This window comes from Charadrius vociferus, unplaced genomic scaffold, assembly GCF_000708025.1.
Source record: "Charadrius vociferus isolate BGI_N301 unplaced genomic scaffold, ASM70802v2 scaffold325, whole genome shotgun sequence".
In the NCBI taxonomy this organism is placed as follows: Eukaryota; Metazoa; Chordata; class Aves; order Charadriiformes; family Charadriidae; genus Charadrius; species Charadrius vociferus.
Window position 1 is genome coordinate 3,222,096 of NW_009648526.1, and position 20,349 is coordinate 3,242,444.

At 39.8% G+C, this 20,349-nt stretch overlaps 1 protein-coding gene across 4 annotated transcripts in view; it reads right to left on the reverse strand.

Annotated features, from left to right (window-relative positions):
- The window catches only part of ALDH1A2 (aldehyde dehydrogenase 1 family, member A2), a 57,266-nt gene that overhangs the window by 11,822 nt on the left and 25,095 nt on the right, over positions 1–20,349 (reverse strand). For 2 of the 4 annotated variants that reach the window (XM_009885738.1, XM_009885741.1), the window contains exons 4-8: positions 18,838–18,967; positions 12,852–12,913; positions 9,992–10,120; positions 9,746–9,859; positions 457–559 (exon numbers count right to left, since the gene is read on the reverse strand). In XM_009885738.1, coding sequence (XP_009884040.1) covers positions 457–559; positions 9,746–9,859; positions 9,992–10,120; positions 12,852–12,913; positions 18,838–18,967 — 538 coding nt within the window. The remainder of the gene's footprint in view (positions 1–456; positions 560–9,745; positions 9,860–9,991; positions 10,121–12,851; positions 12,914–18,837; positions 18,968–20,349) is intronic. The other 2 variants (XM_009885739.1, XM_009885742.1) reach the window with 2 other exon arrangements.

Sequence of the window (20,349 nt, forward strand, 5' to 3'; positions counted from 1 at the left end):
TCCATTTATAGCTACTATCAAAACAGCTTAACAAAGGACTACTGCACTGACTAGGTTAGCAACTCAAGTGTAAATTAAATCCCTGCCTTTTTATAATTGCTGTGAAGCAAAAAAAAAAAAAAAAAAAAAAAAAAAAAAAATCATCACAGAATTTCCAGATTTAAAGCACTAAACCACCTTGCTGCAGAGTTTAGGATGACAAATGTGTACGGGATCATGTCTGTATGCTTGGTTATAACTTTTTTCTGTTTTCTTGTCTATGAATCTGTGGGTTCAAATGTTGTCTTTTTATAAAAAATATCACCCCTTAGGCTGCTTCTGTAAGATTATAAAGAGCAATTAGATACAGCTATATTAGTCCATTTCACTTTGTATGAACCATATCCCCTAAACTGAAAAAAAAAAAAGACACCACACAAACATGTTTTTAAGAAAAATATCGAAGTGCTGACTTACAATCAGCATCTGCAAAAATAATGTTTGGGCTTTTCCCACCCAGCTCCAGTGTAACTCTCTTCAAATTACTCCTTCCAGCTGCTTCTTGGATCAGCTTCCCAACCTGAAAGGAAATGGAGACACATTTTACAGGGAATGTAGTCATACAGTTCACTTTAACAGCCAATGTTGGCTATCACTGGAACTGAGCTTTACATAATCCAGCAGGTTCTGCAATCCAAACAGATTCTCATAAGCAGTGGACAGCTTTCCAGGTTTTTTTCTAGAAACTGAGATGGGATAAGGCACAGCCCAAAGTGTTGATACCCTTCACTCATTTGTATCTATGCTAAAACAGCTTGGGGCTTTCTTTTAGGGTGCTTTAGGAGGACTGAACTAAAAATCTGAAATTGGTGTAACTAGAATTAGTTCCATGCAAACTAGTGGCATCTTCTCAAGGTTTTAGATACCATTATTAAGAGGTTTAGGTGTATAATTTTTAGTGGGAAAAAAAAATAGATCTAATATCTGAGGATTTATTAAGCATGTGTTAAGCTTAATAATTCATTAGTTGTAACTGGTATCATACTGCTTTATATAGGCCAGGCCTTAGTTACCCCAGATGATCCCTGCTTTTAGAATTTATTTCACTCTTATGCTTATAGTTATGAAATTGCTAGCCAAACTGTTGGTAGGAGGCCATTTGTTCTCCTCAAAATACAGTTCTTGGTGCCCAAAGGTTTAAGTACTTTGACCATGAAATCACGATCCAGAATATGTCAAATTCTGATGAAATCATTAGCCTTTTCTGCAGGATTAACAGCACACAGCAGAATACCAAGTAGGGCAAGAGCACCATCCCAGACCTGACCCTCAGCTGCACTACAGATAATTTTAATATGGGTTGAGGAGGTCAAAAGCACCTCCAGAATGTCTGTGTAGCTTGTGGGGTCTGCTGGAGCAGAATGCAGCCCTGTGGCTGGAGCAGACGCAAATTGTAGATCTCGCCAAGGAACATGAGCGTACAGATTAAATGGAGTAGCAATCTGATGGTTACATAATTGAGGTGTTCCCACGTACAGTTGGAGAGGCAGCTGTGCTCCCTGGAAATTCTCCCCTCCCTGGATCAATGATCCAAAATAGATCTGATTTTATATTGTTGCAGTGTAACTGCCCATTTTGCAGCTAAGGAAGTAATCACAGGTAGATTTAGGCCTCTACACAGTAAAACACAGGATTAAAAGTATCTTTTGAATATTGAGAAGCTTGAGAACCTTGGTAAGTGCTTTCTTTTAACTGGGATGTATTTTAAGGTCACAGAGAAAGTTAGATATGAGTCCAGTGCTGGCCTTTTTTCTCCATGTAGTACTCCGTTCTCTCTAGCTGTTTCCTATTTCTAAGGTCAGGTGAGTGAGATTCCCTGCAGTAAGGGGTTAATGAATGAGAAGCTGAACCTCTTAGAGAACTGAAGGCAGTCTGCTGGAGAAAGTTAAGTCAGCACTGGAGTAATCAGAAAGCAAATGAAACAGAAACCAGGGCCCCCACAGAAAAAACAAAGCAAAAACCCCACAGGATAATGAAGGAATTGTCAACCACTTCATGTGCCTTTGTGATTAACAGTTTATCTGTGTTACCACAGTCAAGTGTGACTGAAGTTTTTTCTTTAAAAATAAAAAAAAATGAAATTAGCTTCTTTTCTTTATCCCTGTATCGATGGAAAGGAGTATTGACATTATCATGAAATTCCTTGCATATCCCCTTAATTGGAGCTGATTTTATTGCTATGTTTGACTGACAGCCAGAAGCGAACATGAAAAAGAAGAACCTTTCTGCCTTCCACCCCCCCACATACATCGAGCATGTCATCTGGAAATTCCAATCTCTCAAATTTGCTGAAAATGTACTCTGGAAACCAGTGAGAGTGCTGTGTTTATAGCCAGTGCCAGCCAATGCCATTCACACCCTCACTCCCTCTCTCCAAGAACAACCACCACCTATTTCCCGTCAAAAATTCACAAAGAGCAGAAGAGACCAAGGAAGCCAGAGCAATGTGTCCAGCCCACATCTGAGCCTTCCATTTTCCCACTTTAATGTCAAAATTCTTTTATCCATGTAAGTAAAGATTTTGAAAGGATTCTATGCAAACAAGTGATTGGCAAATATGCAAGTCCAAATATTATGTATATGGCAAATATTAAAGTCCAAAGGGCTTGGAGACAATGGTGTTAATTTGGAAAAGTATGGTCCAGAGTATTGTTAATACAGGGAGGTTGTTGTCAAGGTTCCAAGTATAAACTTAACAGACAGCTTCGCTGTCCTTCCTGTTAGAAAACAGTGTAGACATAAGGATGGTAGGGCTCGTGCTGATCAGCATTTTTGTTCACTGTACTCCTATTGTGCCCTATGCACTTAGAGGTTGAGAAAAGTCTTCGGGAAGGCACCAGCGCTGTGATTATTCAGTGACAAAGGCAGCCTTTTGTGACTGACCTTCTCTTTATGGAGAAAGACAGCATGAAAGGGATAAGTGATAGTGTTCCAATCTGTATGGTCTTTCAGTACATGCTTCCTGTGGTGTCTCTCAGCTATATCTGTAAGCTCCCAACAGGCAGTACAGCCTTGCGAGGGAACACTGGAAGAGAGGACTCCCCCACAGATAATGGAGCTGTGCGATTATTCAGCAGGCATGTTGGCAGAGAAAGCCCTGACTCCCCATCCTTGTTTTGAATAGGCTTCAAGATTGATATCAGGAGTATCCCTGGATAGCTTGTGAAGCACCATAACCTTGTAAGCTGCGTGGAGAGTGAGGCAGATGTAATTTGGCCTATCTCAAAGAAAACAATTTGTTATTCAGAACAACAACAACAAAAAAGATTAAAGAAGCATTTTGCGGCACCCCTGTGCAAAAAAGCTCCTTGAAGAATAGGCCTGGAAGGATCTGTTTCTGGATTGTGAACTGTACGACGTTAGGCATTGAGAGTGCATCAGGATATAAAACACTTGATTATTGCTTATTTATGCCTTCTGTGTTTGGAAGTCTAATGTGTCTTTCAAGAGGAGCCTTACACAGTCACATTTAAATACTTTGTGCGGAAATTCAAAGAAGTCTTTCACGTTCTCTTAATTTTCTGTTTTCAGACAAAAATCAGTTTTTCTAAATGGTACAGGTGGGTTTGCCTGTTACTTTTAAAGCACTGGAAGTCTCACAAGTCAAAAGCAAACCTCCAAGGTTTGTGATACTTCCTCTACAGCTCTGTCAGAATGTCTGGCTTCTCTGCTCTGAACTTTCCTTTGATCGCAGATCCACATTAAGACGTTAGGGAAGACCTGAATGGAGGGTAACAGCAGTCTAGCTGAACAGCAGGTAATTTTCTTGCACGCTGGCACAGTCAAGACTGTGAAGTTAAGACTGCACAGGAAGCTACATAGATTAAAAGATTCCATGAGAAGTGCAAAAATTGACAGAGGAGACACATCTTCAGTTACTTAGGCATTTTAAGTAAACGGGCTGCCCATCTTTGCTATTAGACCTTTCTTGGGATATTGAGAGAGTATCTGAAGATATTCTGTAAGTATTTTAAGTTACAAGAGATTAAGTTTTGGGGAGATGGTATAATCAGACAGAAAAATTCTATGTTTTTTCTCTATGTTTTCTAGAATTGCAGTTTTCTCTCTACAGCTGTTGGGGCGCTGCATGTCAGTGTTTTGGCAAAACCTTCAAACCCGTGCTGCTGCTTACTTAGTCTGTCTGATTTTTTTTTAAATTCCAGATTGTATGCAAAATCTTTCTGAGAAATATTTTAGGACTGCATGGCATGTTCAGGGCGTGTCTCTAGTGAAGACAAGTGAATTTTGAAATATTGACATGAAGAAGAGCAACTTTATTTGACTGTGCAATGCCCTGTGTGAGAATCAGCCCTGCAAAGAGCATAGTGCAGCACAAGTGAAAAGGCAATCCCAAACAGAAATTCCTGGAGAGAATCCTAAGCTATAAATGGCTTATTTGTTCCTTGGGTTAAATCCTGGCCCCATGGAAGTCTGTGGCTAAACTCCTGTTAACTTTTGACAGGTCTGATACACCACTCTATTTGTTTCAGTTTTAAGAAGGCGAATCCTTTTGACATATATATCCTTTATAGGCAAAGAGGCATAACAGTTGTCCAAGGACAGCTCCCTAAATTCTACCAAAAACAGCAAGGAAGGAAAAGGGAAACAACTAGTTTTCATTCAGGAGGCACAAGCTATCCAAAATACGATTCAGCAGAAGCAAGAATGAATGATAATGCAGCCTCCCTAAATCCTTATTTTGAACTGGGCGCTTGTGTAGCATGGTACGCTAACCGTTGACTTCTGAGAACAGGTCAAATCACCTTTGGGATTCTTGTTGCCAAAGTAGAAAATGGCAGGATGTAATTCTTCATTATATCCAAACCCCGCAAGAGATTGTGTGATCCAGGAGAGCTGACACAACCCACTGCTCGTGCAGTAGGTAGACATTCTGTCTACATCGTGCATTGTGACATTCATCTCACTTCGGAAATGAAAGGAGAATCCTGCTGAGTAAATTAGAATCAGTGGTAATACAGCTGTTAGCTACAAACATTTGTTTGGCATGAATCAATCTCTACTCTCCTGTAGTTTGCTTTGATGGTCTCTCTAGTATCTTGTTGACTAATGATGAGATCATGGTTTGTTAATCTAAGTGCATAAAGAAAACACTCTGCCAAGCAAAATGCAGACTCTTTTGCTGGGGTTTATTGCAGTTGTTTATAGACCTTTTGTTTACACAGGCATCCAAACCAATTTGTTGGATATTTATTTGGGTTACTCCAGAGAACTGCATGAACACAGACCTGAACCCTATCTTTAATCTGTCTGCATTTTAATGGGACACAGTTTGACCAAAGTGGAAACCAGCCACTTAGGATACTTTTCTTGTTGGCCAGGGCTTCAAATGTTTTGTGTGCTATCTGTGGTTCTCATCTTGAGAGCCTTTTAACAATGGGAGAGAGTCGTAAGCTGCTCTGATTTGGAGGTAACACAGTTGTTTTTGAACAGAAGTTATTAGAACTCGTTAAACTTTTGCAACAAGCAAAATACAATTTTTAATCCAGGCAGTGCTTTAAATGCACATATTTTCAAATACATAAGTTCTTGCTCTCCATAATCATCTCTAATCTTAAACTGAGAACTACTGCACCCAACCGTTCCATGTCCACCAGGAATTTACAGGTACCCAGTTCCCGTTCAAATGGAGCACATGTATACAGACATGGCCAGACAGCTCACAGTAGTCGAAGTGGCTGTATTTGCAAAGCTTGTAACTGAATTCACAGATTTGAGTGGAAATAAAGGCAAATGAAGAGTAAACCAGCTTCTGATGGCTGCTTTTCTCTGCTATTTCAAGGCCTCTCACCTTTGCTACTTAGCAGAAGTTCTTTCAGAAAATGAGAAGGTAATAAGAAGAACCTCTCTGCATTTCTGATACGTGTAAAAATTGTCCCCTCAGCAGCACTTGTCTGGGAAATAAATAAGGTCCGCTGTTCATTTAACTGGGGAAGAGAAGGGACTTGGGTAACCTCTCCTGTACTTCTGAGCTCTGCAGCCCAACAGCAGACACACGGGTAAGCCAGACATCCTGACTTTGGATCTGATCCTAAGCTCAGAAAATATAAATGACTGAGTTTTATTTTAATTAAATTGTTGCTAGTAGTTTTTTTAAAGGAACTCAAATAGATAGAAATACATGGAACAGTGCAGAAGCTGAAAACGAGAGGGGCAGAGTAAAATGGAAAAGCATGTGTACTGAACTTTACAGAACCACTCCCAAAGTCCTGACGAGTGAGAGTTTCACCCTACAGCTAGCAACCAGAAAGATCAAGGAGAAATACAGTACGACGTAATGAGATATTTAAATTGATTTGGGGCTTTCAAGAGAAGGTAGGAAAGGGGTAGGAGCAAGTGTTGACATGGTCAGATTGGCTGGAAGAAAGATTGATTTGGGCAGTTTAAGTTTCATCTGATTGTGGAAAATGAGGAAAAAACGTGTCAGTGAAGCCTGAGAGGAGACTGCCGTAATTAAGGAGGATCATGGATTAGCCTTGGTTCACTAAGAACAACACAGTAAAAATAAACACTTTTGTTAAAATGCCCATATCAAACAAGCTGCTGAAGAATCTGAAGCAAAGCAAGCAGAGAAGCCAAGAAAGCTGCTGGAATCTAAGAAGGCACAATATTTTTAGGCTTGCTTTCATACTCAGTATGGTTTTCTTTCTTTCAGTGTGACAGTTGTCAAAGTGAAATTCATAGTGTGCCAAGTGTCTGCAGAACCTTTCCTAGTAAGCTGTAGAGGGAAGAGGTTTGAGAGCCATGCACTACGGGACCGGGAGAGGAGGTGATCCATGGGAGGGTGTTTCATAAGAAGCAGGCTAAGGAATGAAATAGTTGGCAGACTACTCTTTTAATGTGCGCTGAATTAAACAGTGATGGTACAACAGAAAAAGAGATCTTTATGATTTTTCACATATTATTTGGGGGGGCGCGTGTGTGAAAAGTAAAAAGTGGTACTTAAAACAATTTTCAAAGCACTAGAGAATCTAAGAAAGCGAAAAGAAACAGGCCTCAGAATAGTCAGGAGTTTCCAGAGGGACTGGACTAATGCATGGAAGGCAAAGCCATTGGTTGCTATCAAATACAATTGTCCACATGCACCTTCAGGCTCAGGAAGTCTTTAAATTGTTGATTACCAGAAGCTGTGAGGCCACAGCAAGGAAAGGATCACTCTACACATGCTCTTTTCTTCTATAAGCATCTGTTACTGGTCATGTTCCAAGATAAGGTGCTAGGCTGGATGGATCTTTGGTGTGGCTACGTCAGGCTTTATTGAGTTAAGGTCATGAATTTGGCCTTTTGGATCATATCCGTATGGATTGGATTCTACAAATTTTGGAAAACATTAGCATTACATTTTTTGGAGGAAGAGCAGCCTGTTTTCTGCCTTTAAAAAACTTTGCAGGAAATAGATAATCAATAGCCTGGTTTTTGTGATTTTTACAGGCAAATGGGGAGTTTTCAATAGCCATAAGCATATACTTCAAAGAATTTATATTTTTGTCCAAAATACCGTCATGGTGAAAGTTTGAGAAAAACTGTGCTTCTTACAGCTAAACTTGAAGATCTCTGCTTTTGTACTGTTAGGTTTTACCATTAACTCGCTCTAGTTGAAAGTAGTAACTGCCCTAACTAGCACCCTAGCACCCGGATTGAAATGGGGGAATGGAAGTTAATATCGTGGTGTTTATATATCTGATGGCTATCGGAAATCCACATCACTGGAGTGTACAGCTGACATGCCTCAGACAAGACCAGAGAGACAAAATATTTCCATTATTATTATTTCATTAGAAATTGAAATCTGTTTTGGAGAAGTCAAAGACTCTATAGTACAGCTCATATCGCAGCATTGTGTTTAAAATGTTACAATGTTGACTTGCTGTTACAAAAATTCAATGTTACAGGAAATCAGAAACAATATGGAATAGTTTACACTAACTCTGCATTAAAACACTCCATCTGTTCTTGCTTTAGGTTCTTAGAGAATTGCTTTTTCATCTCTGTAATGCTTTTCACTTCCTATTAGTAAGGCTTTTAAAGGTAGGCACTGAGTTAGTATAAAACCCACAGCTTTTGAGTTTAAACGCCTATTAAAACTAAAGCTGTCTGGAACTACAATAAAAATTTATTTTGGCTACAAAAGACAACTTTGAAACCTAACCCATCTGTATTTTTCCTCCTCTAAACAGTGCAACTTCCTGTATAATAGAATATTTATCTTAAACAGAGACCACATATCTTTATGAAAACAATTGTTTCAACGTAATTTATGGGGGTAATCAGCTCGTATTAAGTTTTTGGGTATTGCAGGATGCTAATATAAATTGGTTATCTGAGATGTAATGACTAGAGTAATTCCACAGAATAATCTGAAATCTGATGTTGCCTTTGACTTAGAATGTAACCTGTGTATATTATAATCTAAAATTGCCATAAAACAATCACGTACAGGCATACAGTAATTCCAAAACCACTGAATGTGTGCAAATTAGGCATATGACTGCAGCTACGTTTTACTGGTGATTTAGGCTCATGTATGGTGACTTCCAGACTCAATTACAGGCTAATTCCACCCGGATAATTTATATGAAATGACTGAGCTGGTCTCTGCAATCCCTGGGCCCACCAGGAAGATGATACCCACACATATCTAGTAGGGCTGCTTGGTTAGTGAATTTATCAACTCAAATCAAAAACAAATTGACTCACTGTGAAGAGCAGTATCCCTGGGATGCATAAAGCCTCTCACTGCCACGAGTGGGAGTCAAACATATCAAAGACAGACTGGATCCCTGGGGTTTAGCTCCCTCCATACAATAGTTTGTCAGATTTTGAATTGAAAAGGGCTGGGTTTAGCACTCTCTAAATATAACCAGCCCTGCAACTCCCACTGAGATTCCTTTCTGTCTGCCTTCAGACGATGAGATAAGGCCCCTTCTCCTGTGACTTCAGTCTGCAGTACCTCTATCATCCCCACCCCAACCCTGATAACAGCCAGCTTTGCACATATCTGAGAGCAAGGCACGATCCGAGTTTTGAGCGATTCGCTACTCTTTCTGTAGATTACGGCCTTCGTCTTCAGACCGAACCTCCTCTGTAACATCTGCATCATAGACTCATAGCAAGACATTCTGGCATCCCGGAGACAACTGACTCCCTTCATCTTCTGGCCAGCTTCCTTCCATCATTTTGGGAGCAGACGCCTTGGACAATCTCCTTTTCTCCCCGCACTCCTTCCTTTTTAGACCTCCTCCTCATCCTCAATATACTTGAATGCAGCATCAAAGTTGAAGTCCATTTGCCCCAATTTGCCCCCTTCCTCTCCCCTTTTCCCCAGGTATGCCAAGATACACAAACTATGGATGCTAAAGCAGCATTTGTGTGTGCTGTGATATACACGGGATGTTCTGCCTACTTGCATGTGATTCACATCCTCATAAGCCCACAGGAAATCCCAGCAATATTTTTCCAGGCATATCTCCTGTGCTGAGGTGCCGAGCACAGCAGGGGCTGGAGGAAGGGAGCCATTTCAGCTTTGGAAGTACTGCGGTACGTAAGTTTAGCTGGGAAGGACAGACCACTGTTATTTAGATGTAGCTCTTTTACTCAGTGACAGTGAGAAATGTGGCACAAGGACTTAATACTATCTCCCTAAGTATTTATTCACATTTTACAGTAACATATGCGTGAATCCTCTTACCTCAGTGGATCCAGTAAAAGCAATTTTATCAATGCCAACATGAGATGCTATGGCTGCACCAACAATTGGACCAAATCCTGGCAAAATATTGATCACTCCTGGTGGAAAGCCAGCCTGTCGAAATAGGAATGAATGAAGTGAAGCATGATTTATGAAAACTGACAGAGCACATTAAACCAGGCATGTGCTGGTAGTTCCTGCCCCACAAGGAGAGACAGAGACATTATTTCTGTCAATTATTCTTACCTCCTTGATGAGGGCTCCCATATAGAGAGCGCTGAGTGGTGTTTGTTCTGCTGGTTTAATAACTACTGTATTGCCACAGCACAGAGCTGGAGCAATCTTCCATGCAAACATCAGCAGGGGGAAGTTCCACTGTAGGAAAATATAAAAGTTGATAGATGGAAAAATATTGCAGTGGTGTTTTGTTTTCAAGATGTCAAGCTGCTACCTCACTTATTTCTCAGGCTGATCCTCAACATAAATCTTGCCCAGCACAAAGCAAGGATTTTTTTTAATTACTGCCATTAAGAAAGCGACAACAGTGACCTTTTAGTTCTTTCTCTCCTGTTCAAAGAAATACAGCCCCTACCCACAGTCTTCATAAAGGAATCTTCTGTTATCTGTTAAATTTTTTTAGTCACAGTTTTTTATTTCATTTACTGTTTTGCAACTGGCACTTCTAATTCCCCCATGACAAATAGTTCTTGCTTCTGATACATTTGGAAAGAACTGTTTGTTCATGCTGAAGCATTTCTGGATGTAAATTTCCTCTGCCTGAATACATCTTAAGACATGCCGTTTGTACTCAAAATTTTATCATCCTTAATTGATGGGATTACAATAAAAAACCCATAAATGTCAATGCTTGGTCAAAGCATTTAATTTTCTTGAAAACTTCTCACTGAGCAATTTATATGGAAGACATTAACAGTAAAAACCAAGTTGAGAAACAGTCTGCTGATATGAAATTTTATATCATCATTAATTTCAACTTCATTTAACTGCAGCAGCAGATGTAGTGAATTAGTTTGATGCAAAACCAAGTTGTGGATAAAGATAAGAGTAACAAGCGTTTCTGCATCAAGGCCTGACCCTAACAGGTTAAGTGGTTAGTCCCGCTGATTTCAGTGGAAATGCCAGAGTAATAAAATAACTGCGTTTGCACAATCACTCTTATAATGCATACAATAATCTCCTTTGGAAAGAAAATAGAAAATATCAGTCACAGAGAGCCTGCCACTGGCCAGAACGTATTATTGCCTGATGCATATCAGCTGCCACTCTCTCGGACATCTCTCTAGCCCCTGGCTAGCTTGAAAAAATACACAACTGTCTTTCCTTCACCGAACACCCAATTTTTTACTCCCTCCATTGTTTATAAACCCTGGAGACAAAGTGATGTTTTAATTCCATCTCCAGTATATAAACCTGGGAGAGGAGCTCTAGGCCCAACAGTGCGCTGACAGCCTGCACTTCTAATGGTAAGGCAAGGAGAGCTCTGCCGAGTTTTATAGGGTAGTATATAGCCCTGTTTATGCTACAAAGCTGGCAAAGAGCATATGTTGTGATGGAAGCTAGGATGTGAAAGAGGATGAGGACTTTAGTGTTAGGTTTGCTGTTTAATTTTATTTTGCAATAACATATTTGCTAGTGTAATGGCTAAGTGCATGCAGCGGCCCAGAGGCTGTACTCGGTGACTGGTAGCTGTGGAGGAAATATGTAACAGATTGGCAACAGTGTTGGAATAGATCCGTATGACAGCCATGTTGAAGTTTTGGAGGACAAACCTGGGGGAAGAATGAACAAGTATGGTAGATGGCTAGGAACCCTGACCAAAGAGTTTTACAAATCTAAATAATTCCTGCTTTTGGCATGATCTTCAGCCTGTGGCCAAGTTTCTTCAACAGGTCTGTCAGTTAAGCTCAGTGAGACAAGCCTAAGAGATGTCCAGCAGCTTTGGGGTTAAATGTTGGGGTTGTCATTTTGCAAACGCTTATCCATGTGCTCGGCTGAAGAATGAGGACAGAGCTGTGGCATCATCCATTCATAAGGACCACTTGTGAGTCAAGTTAGGAGAGTGTGTAGGTGTTTGCAGGACGGGCGTAGGTACAGAGGCTCTGAGTCGTTTGCATGTTTCTCTGAGTTTCTACGGAGTGCCAAACACAATAGCCACCCCTTAACAAAGACATGAAATACCAATAAATATAAATAGGGAAAAAGGGCTTAACGTTGTTAAAGTAATCTTTTCTGGCTGCTCCTCTTTTAATGGAATTGCTGCACATTGCTGTTCAGTGGTTTTGTGGTTAAAATGAACAAAGTAAAAAACAACATCAACAAAAATTTCAGAGAATGTCCTGATTAGTTCCCCAGTGCTTTGTCAAGGAAAAAAAGCTTCCACACAATGTTTTAATAGCAATATGTGAGCCTCCCATTGAAATTTCTGCCAAAGCCTGTTAGCTGGTCCTTCTGAAAAAGTTAGCTTCTCAGTGTAATTCCCATGCAGCGTTCAGCAAGAGTATATTAAGGATGTATATTGGGGTGTAAGGGGAGTATTAGATTTGATGAAATGCTGTGTTTCTCTCTCATAACAAATAAAACAAACATTTCATGTCTTTTATTAGCTACACAATGTTAATTGTAATGATACGTCTCCTGGAGTTTCCTTTTCTCCTCCAGCCTTGTAAAAGAAATAGCAGGAAAGAATGGAATTAAAATGCATCACATTCTCCCAGGAACTGAGGAGCCTGTTAAATCACACTAAAAACTAAATAAATAAAAAGACTACCACAGCAAAGCATCAATTTTCCATAAGTTGTGTGAACATCCATAACCACTGACAGCATATTAACACTGTGTTTTGCTTTGCTTGTTTTAATCATGAGAATTCTATGACTTGAGAAGTTAACTCCTAATAACAGAGCCTAAACCCTATTAGCATGTTCAAATAAGCATTTGCAGGGAGGCTGTTAAAGATATGTCAACAATATGAGCTCAGCTTTTTTCGTAATGGAAAACACACATAGCTGAGGACCATGTTTTATGTGTCTTTAAAGAGAGCTGGTTCAAATGAAAATAAATACAAAGCGCTAGTAGAGATACTCACAGGGATGATCTGTCCACACACTCCGATGGGTTCGTGTCTTGTAAACGTAAAATAATCTCCATCTGAAACAGATGAGCATGGTTACTCTCAAGTGCAGTTTGACTTGGCAGAACAAAAAAAAAAAATAGAGGGGGGAAAAAGCTCTAAGGATCAGCCTTTGATGACAGTAAAAGAAATAAAGAAGTCATGGAAATGTTTTTTCATGAGCCAGCATGGGAAACCTAGGTTCAGGAGCAACCTAATTGTTCTTTCTGTAGAACAAAGGAAGCAGGCATCCCTTCAGAAAGTAACCTGCTTTGTTCCTTGGGAAAGAGGACAAGCTGTACCGCAGAAAAAAGGGCAGCAGCAAGGAAGCCACTTACTGGCCTCTGCTGATTGCAGGGTGAGAGAAGTGAAGGAAGAGTCACAAAGGCAATTTCCTGAAAGGCACGACTGGAACACAGCGATACAACGGTATATATACAAGCAGATGTGCCGTAACAGAGTAACATGCATCTCGCTCATCTTCCATTGAAGACACAGGCAGCTTGAAGTAATGGAATGATATACCACAATCTGTAGATGTGGAATGAAGAGAGGAAGCCTGTGACTGAAGTGTAGGTGAGCATCACTTACTGCAGAGGACAACACTAAGGAGAACACAGGGGTCATCTCAGAGCCATGCTCTGATAGCTGACTTGCAGAACAAGGCCTGTATCAGAAATGGCCTCAAGCTAAATAGGCAGTCAATTTAAGTTGACAGGGAAAAGTTGGATGCAACTAGAAAACAAGACAACAGAGAATGAGAAAAGTTTCCACAAACCTTTTGGGCAAGGTAGAGGTGAATAAATAAATGAAGGGACCAAGTCACTGGAAACTTGGAAATGATGGGCTTTTCTCACTGGACTTTTGACAGAAATAACAATAGGGACTAAGAGCGATTCTAACAACAAAGACGTAGGAAAAGCAGATTGCATGTTCGCAAACGGCAGGTGTGGATGGTATGAGGCTAAAGCAAACAACTTAATTAGCTCTTTGATCTGGTAATTATTTTTAAAGTCCTGATGAACAAAAATGGCAAAAAACTCTGGGAGTGAGAGTTACTGTTAGTTAAAGTGAGTGCTACACTAGATCTGCAGTCCCTAACTAAAGCACTGTTGAGTTCAGGGCAGCCTGAGTCAGGTCATGAAATAAACAGATCTGCGATTTGGGGTCAGGCCTGTGGTCTGTGGGAACCTTTCACATGGCCTGGCCTGCTCAGAGCCGCCGGCCTCTGTGCTGGCTGGCTTTGCACAGCTGGTATAAGTGACTGTCACGGGGGCTGATGGAGTTCATGCTCTTTCACAAAGCTGCATGGTTGTTGCTGCTTCAGCACTTGCCGGTGGTCTGGGAGGACATGCTGAGGTTGTACGTGCTGTGATACGATGTAGGTTTCTTCCCAATTGATAAAGAGCAGGAAAATGACCTGCTCTGTGTGAGGACCGGTTAAGGTATTGTCTAACCATCGGCTTTGTTAGTGTGCTTGGCCTGCAGCTGCACAAAGTAGATATACAGCACTTTTGTACCCAAACTTAGTATTGTAGCTGTATAAACTAGCCCAGGCTCAAAACACCTCTGAATTTAGGTCAAATGTTTTTCAGTGAGGCTGCAGCTGAGGGAAGGGCTACACTGAAGGCAGGAGCTGAATGTCCCCCTTGGCCACTGGGGGCCATGTGTCACCCATGTGCGTGGTCATCTAGAAAACCCTGAATCTCTTTACTTAGAAAAATCATTTCAACTAAGTATGTGAGAATGATGAGAAGGTTACCTAGGCTCAATCACAGGAGGTGATTTACCAGGACAGGAAATGTTCAGACAGAGGAAGGGAGTAAGAGGAGGAGAGATTTTTTTTTTTTTTTTTGCTTTTGCTCTCATTGTCACTGTCTGTTGCAGCAGTATGTGCTTTCCTTTACGTGGTGTGAGAGCATGCGGGCAGCTGTGGCCTCTAGCCCATTCAGTCCAGAGCTGCAGCCAACCTTGTTCAATATTGTGGAAAGACCTAACTTCATAACAGAGAGTACATTTTGGGAACCTGCTGCAATGTCCTGTACTATACATGTGGTAACAATAAATGGGTTAATCCATAAAGCTTCCTGGGCTTAAGTAAAGGCTTCAACTTGAATTTGAATAGAAATAACTTATTTTCAGGCTTGCTTATTTCTGTACATCTACTTTACAGGATTTGCTCGGTAGAAACCTGAGCTAGAGTAGCTAATACATCAGCTGAGGGCCTGATACAGAATAATTATGAGAAAGGTAACAATAGCCTGCAACCAAGAACAAAGGACAGAACAGAGGAAGTAGAGGAGGGAGGGAGGGAGAGAGATGATTCACATAGGAAAAAGAGGAAGAAAATAGTTGATCAGTTGGTTTGCTCTGCATTGACGAAAGGTCATTGCACCATATTGATCTGTAGATGCTTAACAACTTCCCAGTGGAGATAAGAATATTTGTTTCACAAATTGAGATGATCAGTTTGATTTTCTAAGTTATCTTTCACAGATGCTAGCAGCGGTTCACAGACCATAAGAAGAATCATGAGACCAGACAGAAGTAAAGTAGGAGTCAAAATACAGAGAATTACATACAGGCAAAGCTGTCTAAGTGCTCAAGAGGCACACAGAGGAGTCAGCTAAAAATACTAGCTTGTACTTGGTAGTACTGTGAGAGGTGGATTCTCAGCCAGAAGGATGGTGACAACATAACAGTAACACAGTTACGTTAGCAGTGTCTGACTTTAGATTGTCACTGCATAATCATTGCCACATGTCTGCGTGCTTCATAACATAGTTATAGATAACCTGAACCTACTTGCCAAGTCAGACAAATGGTGGTTAATTCTACCGAATGTAGGCAGAACATTCTTTCTCCCATGCAGAGTTGCTTGCCCTGCTTTCTTCCACGAGACTCTAGACAGCTGCCCTTTTTGACACCTACTTCCAAAGTTCATCATCCACAGACTTACTGTTAAGATGGGATTTTTGAGGTTGCTTTCTAACAATATCTTTGTGAACATACGTGACTTGAAGTTATTCAGAAGCTTCAGATGCCTCTGGACAGGCCAAAGATGTATCTCAGAGCCACCTTGTCCATAATGTAAAATAAACTGTTACCATGGCACAATAACTCAAGATTGATGAAGTAAATCACTTGTTGTGAAGAGTGAGCATAGAAAGCTCCCCTGTGCTCAGAAATTAAATAGTAGACTTTTAAAACATTTTAGAGTTTTAGATTAGTTTATGCAAGTCATGTTAATGACACATTCTAAGATGCTATTGCTTTTGATTGTTACTCTTACCCTTCTACTAGCTGTCGGCGAGAAGAACATTCCCTGAGAGGGATCTGACAGTCTGATCCCACATCCAATCTAAAAATTTGTCTTAACGGTTTTTTGTAATATTCTCAGCTGATATAAACTGGGATTCTTCAGTCCTCACTGATAGTAGTAGAGCCAGATCAATTTGCAGCTGCTTAGCACCTGGCCCAAAGTTTTTTATTTTTTAATCAGAAAGAAAGCGCCATTTATCCAGGGATCTCACTTGGGGACAGCAATACCTTCCACAGATGTGTTTGCTCAGATTTCCATCAGGAGTCTCCCTCCCAGATATTTTATTTGCATAACCATCATAATACAGTTACATGTCTTACATAGCAGGACACAGCAAATAAGTGGGTCAAGGAGAGCTGAGGTGGCTCTTTAAGCCATATCATATCATCATATCATATCGTATCGTATCGTACCATATCAATATTGATTTAAAGATACATTTTTGCTTGCATTCAGTTTATTAGTTTAATAGTTTCCAGTGTAGCCGCATTCTGTTTTAATTTAAATCATCAAGGCTTTATGCATGGCAGCAAGCAAAGGGCTGTCTGAAGGTTTTAGCAGCTCTGAGACCAAAAGGAATGTGACTGCAAAATGCACTGTTCTTCTACTCGTCTATCACTCGCTTATTTTTATTTTAGAGAAAAAGAAAACCTCAACAGAAACATATGAAAGATTGGGAGGTTTCAGATTTATTAGCACACTGAACAGAAAGAGATGGAGATTTAATAGGGCTTTTATTCTGTTTTTTTTGTCTTGTTTGGTTTCCTTTGATGAGCTGATGGTAAGCGAACATAAAGAGCAGCATTCTTTAACACTGGCCTTGCTCTAAAATAGCTTTATGAGAATGACAAATTTATGGTGTGAAATTAGAGGAATACAGATTAGTGTTAAACCAAGAGGAAGAACTAATTGATACCCTGAAAATTAGCGAATGGACTTACGATTCTACACTACTGATAACTGTATTTGTTAGCACTAAAGTTTGCATTTAAGAAAGCCTGGTGAAAATGTGTCTTCCTCTCCCCCAGTGTAGCCCACCTCACTGAAAAAAAACAGGGTTTTCACCCATGGATATACTACTTGAGGACAAGAATAAGCAGAGAATATTTATTCTCCTTAACCTGGCAATGCCTTTTGGTGACTGACCTAAATTCTGCGTACCTGCAGGGCTAACGAGTGAGAAGGAGGCACTCACTCACCAGGGAGAAAGGGATTAGGGAACAGGAAATTTGCTGAATATATGAATTTATGGTGTACTCTACACTCTTGCATGCTTAAATGTGAAGTGCAAACAGCAAAATCAGGATTTATGAATCTCAGCCCAAATGACTGTGGAAATCTTCAAGAGTCCTTATAGGAGAGTCTACACATGAAATATTGTCATTTCTTTGATGAAAGTATACTAGTGATGATAAATATCCATTAGTACGCACTGCGATTTTAATAAGCTGAAACACCATGATGAGTAATACTGCAGTAAGAGTTACATGATCTGCTTTCCTCCTCAAAATTTTGCAAAACTATCAAAGTTATGCAAGCAGATAAAATGATAGTTTTGTGCTCTGCTGTACAGAGGCAAGCTAGTGTACTGCAGATATCATGTTACAGAATGTAATTTTATGGAAATATATAAACAGCAGAATTCATTTACTTGTGAGTGTGCCTTCCTGGTCTCCTTCAGTAAAATGTAATAAACATGCATGTGCAATAAACAGTGTGCACCATGAAGCCAAAAAGAATCGATAGAATAAATGTTGGTTTTCCTTGCTGTTTTTCCAAAGATTTATTTTATGCAGGTAAAAGATGAGTACGTTTATCTTAATGACGGCACCTGCATAAAATCATTCTTTGCTATCATGTGCCATTTTATAGCAGTTGGTACATCTATTCCAGACTGTAAATGAATATGTTCGCAACAGAAAACGCAGCCTGTATTCGTTAAACAGCTGGGACGGAGAAGCAGGAAGAAGAGACTTGTTAAATAAAAATAATGGTAAGGATTTTTTCTTTTCTTATCTCTTTAGCAAAAAATGAGAGCAGAATAACTAATTTCCTAGCGCTCATAAAGATGTATATCATACATACAATATAAAACTCATCCCACTAAATAATTTGAAGAAGCATATATAACAAAATATATCTGATACATATCTACAGTTCTCTATAGTAACATTACAAACTCTCCCAAAGTATAAATGAACTTGGATCCAGTGTTAGTCCTAAGTAAAATGATTTGCATGGGCAATAAGAAGATATATATAAACAAGATATATACGTAAACGTACTGTTTCTTAAAGAGAGAGCTAACACTATTTTCATGTGTTCCAAGGTATTTTTCAGGCTTATACCGCATCTATTTTTATAAGTGTAACAATATTTAAATTTAGGTATCAAGCTGTCTGCTTCTGAGATGGACACATGCCAAAGAAACAAACCAGTCTTTTGGATGTGCACGTAGGGCAGAACAATAGCAGTCATCTACTCCAGCCCTTGCTGACTTTGCAGCATCTGCTTCAGCAACATACTGCACACTATAAGAGCAAAACAAGGTTCTCGTCTACCTTTCACAAAGCTGTAATCTATTAAGCCATTTGGCCATGAGAAGGTTTAGGTGCATACCAGTGCTTTAATCCCCCTTACCTACAGGAATGGTCATTCCATGGATTTTGTCTGCCCAACCGGCATAATACCTCAGGGTTTTTATGACTCCCTGAAGATCTACATAGAAAGCTTGCAAGAAAGGTTTGCCACTGTTCAGTGATTCCATAGTCTAGAGGACAAGAAAAAGTTAAGAGATATAAGCACAGTAGCATTTTTAGACCATTGTACTTAAGTATTCACTGTCTTAACAGCTCTTCAATCATGACGAAGATTTTACTGAAGACCAACCAGTTATGCCTTGGCATAGTCTTAACCCACAATGTTCAGAACAACTATCTGATCCCCTTTGTTACTTCTTTTTGCAAATGTGAACAAAAAGCATTTTCCTTATAAAAAAGAGTGTTTCCTTCTGGAGTATTCTGGAATGACTATGATTTTAAGAACATGTGCGGGTTTATTTGTGTGTGTGTCTGTCTTGTGTGTTTGTGCATGTGTCCACATGCATGTACATGTGCCTGTGTGTATTTTGGACCTAATAGCCACTGTGTTTGGTCCAGATACATAAATGCTAAATTGGTTTCATCAGGAGCCAAGATAAAAATGCCTGTCAAACTAGGTTCTGTTATGTTAATGATAACAGCTGAGAAGGGCCTCCTTGTAACCCCATATTAATGATCTGAATCCATAAAGAGGTGAATGGACATATCCCCCTTTATATAATTGATGTGAATATAAAAATTTCTCTATATGGCTGCCAAGACTCCTGCTGAGGTCTGAGATATCTATACTGTACAGCCAGTTTATTTATTGCCATCAAATAAACAAACTCTCCTCTAGGGAAGCTCATAAATTAACAAGCTAATGTCCTTATGTCCTTATTTTTAAGTTAATATTCCTATTTTAAAAAGTATCTTATAAGCTATCCTCTTAGGGGTTCGTAAGATCATTTAGCAAAAACAATCCAATAAAATATCCTAAGATGCTGAGTAGCTTAACTCTTTCTCAATAGCTGTCTAATAGAAATCATTAAGAATGGGCAAAGTACGCCCATGTGTAACACACCAACCATCAAATGAGTTTCTATAGAGAAGAATGGAGGCCTAATTCTGCACTGACTTAAATCCCCAAGAGCAATTAATGGCATTGCCTGCAGTGCAATTCAGTAAAGAACTTGGCTTTAGAAATACAAATCAAATGACAGGCAGAGCAAACTTGATTTGCTGTGCACTTCCTTCTCCCTGTGGCGATTTTACAGTATACGCTGGTGGTAAGATGATTTGAGTGTTGACAAAGCTGGAATTAAGATGTTCACCAGCTTAGTTCAAAGCACTTGACGTGCGGAAAACAACATTAACAAAAGCAAATAGGCTTCATACGTGAGTGAAATAGTGCAATACCCAGAATTCATGTTGCCACTTGAGCGTCAGTAAGCATTTCACCTGCCATTTCATTAATATCTGCACAAATCACTTCACTCAGTCTTCTATTTTTTATTTTAGAAAAGTTACAAGCACACATAACAGGGATACACGTGTGCACACAACCATTCAT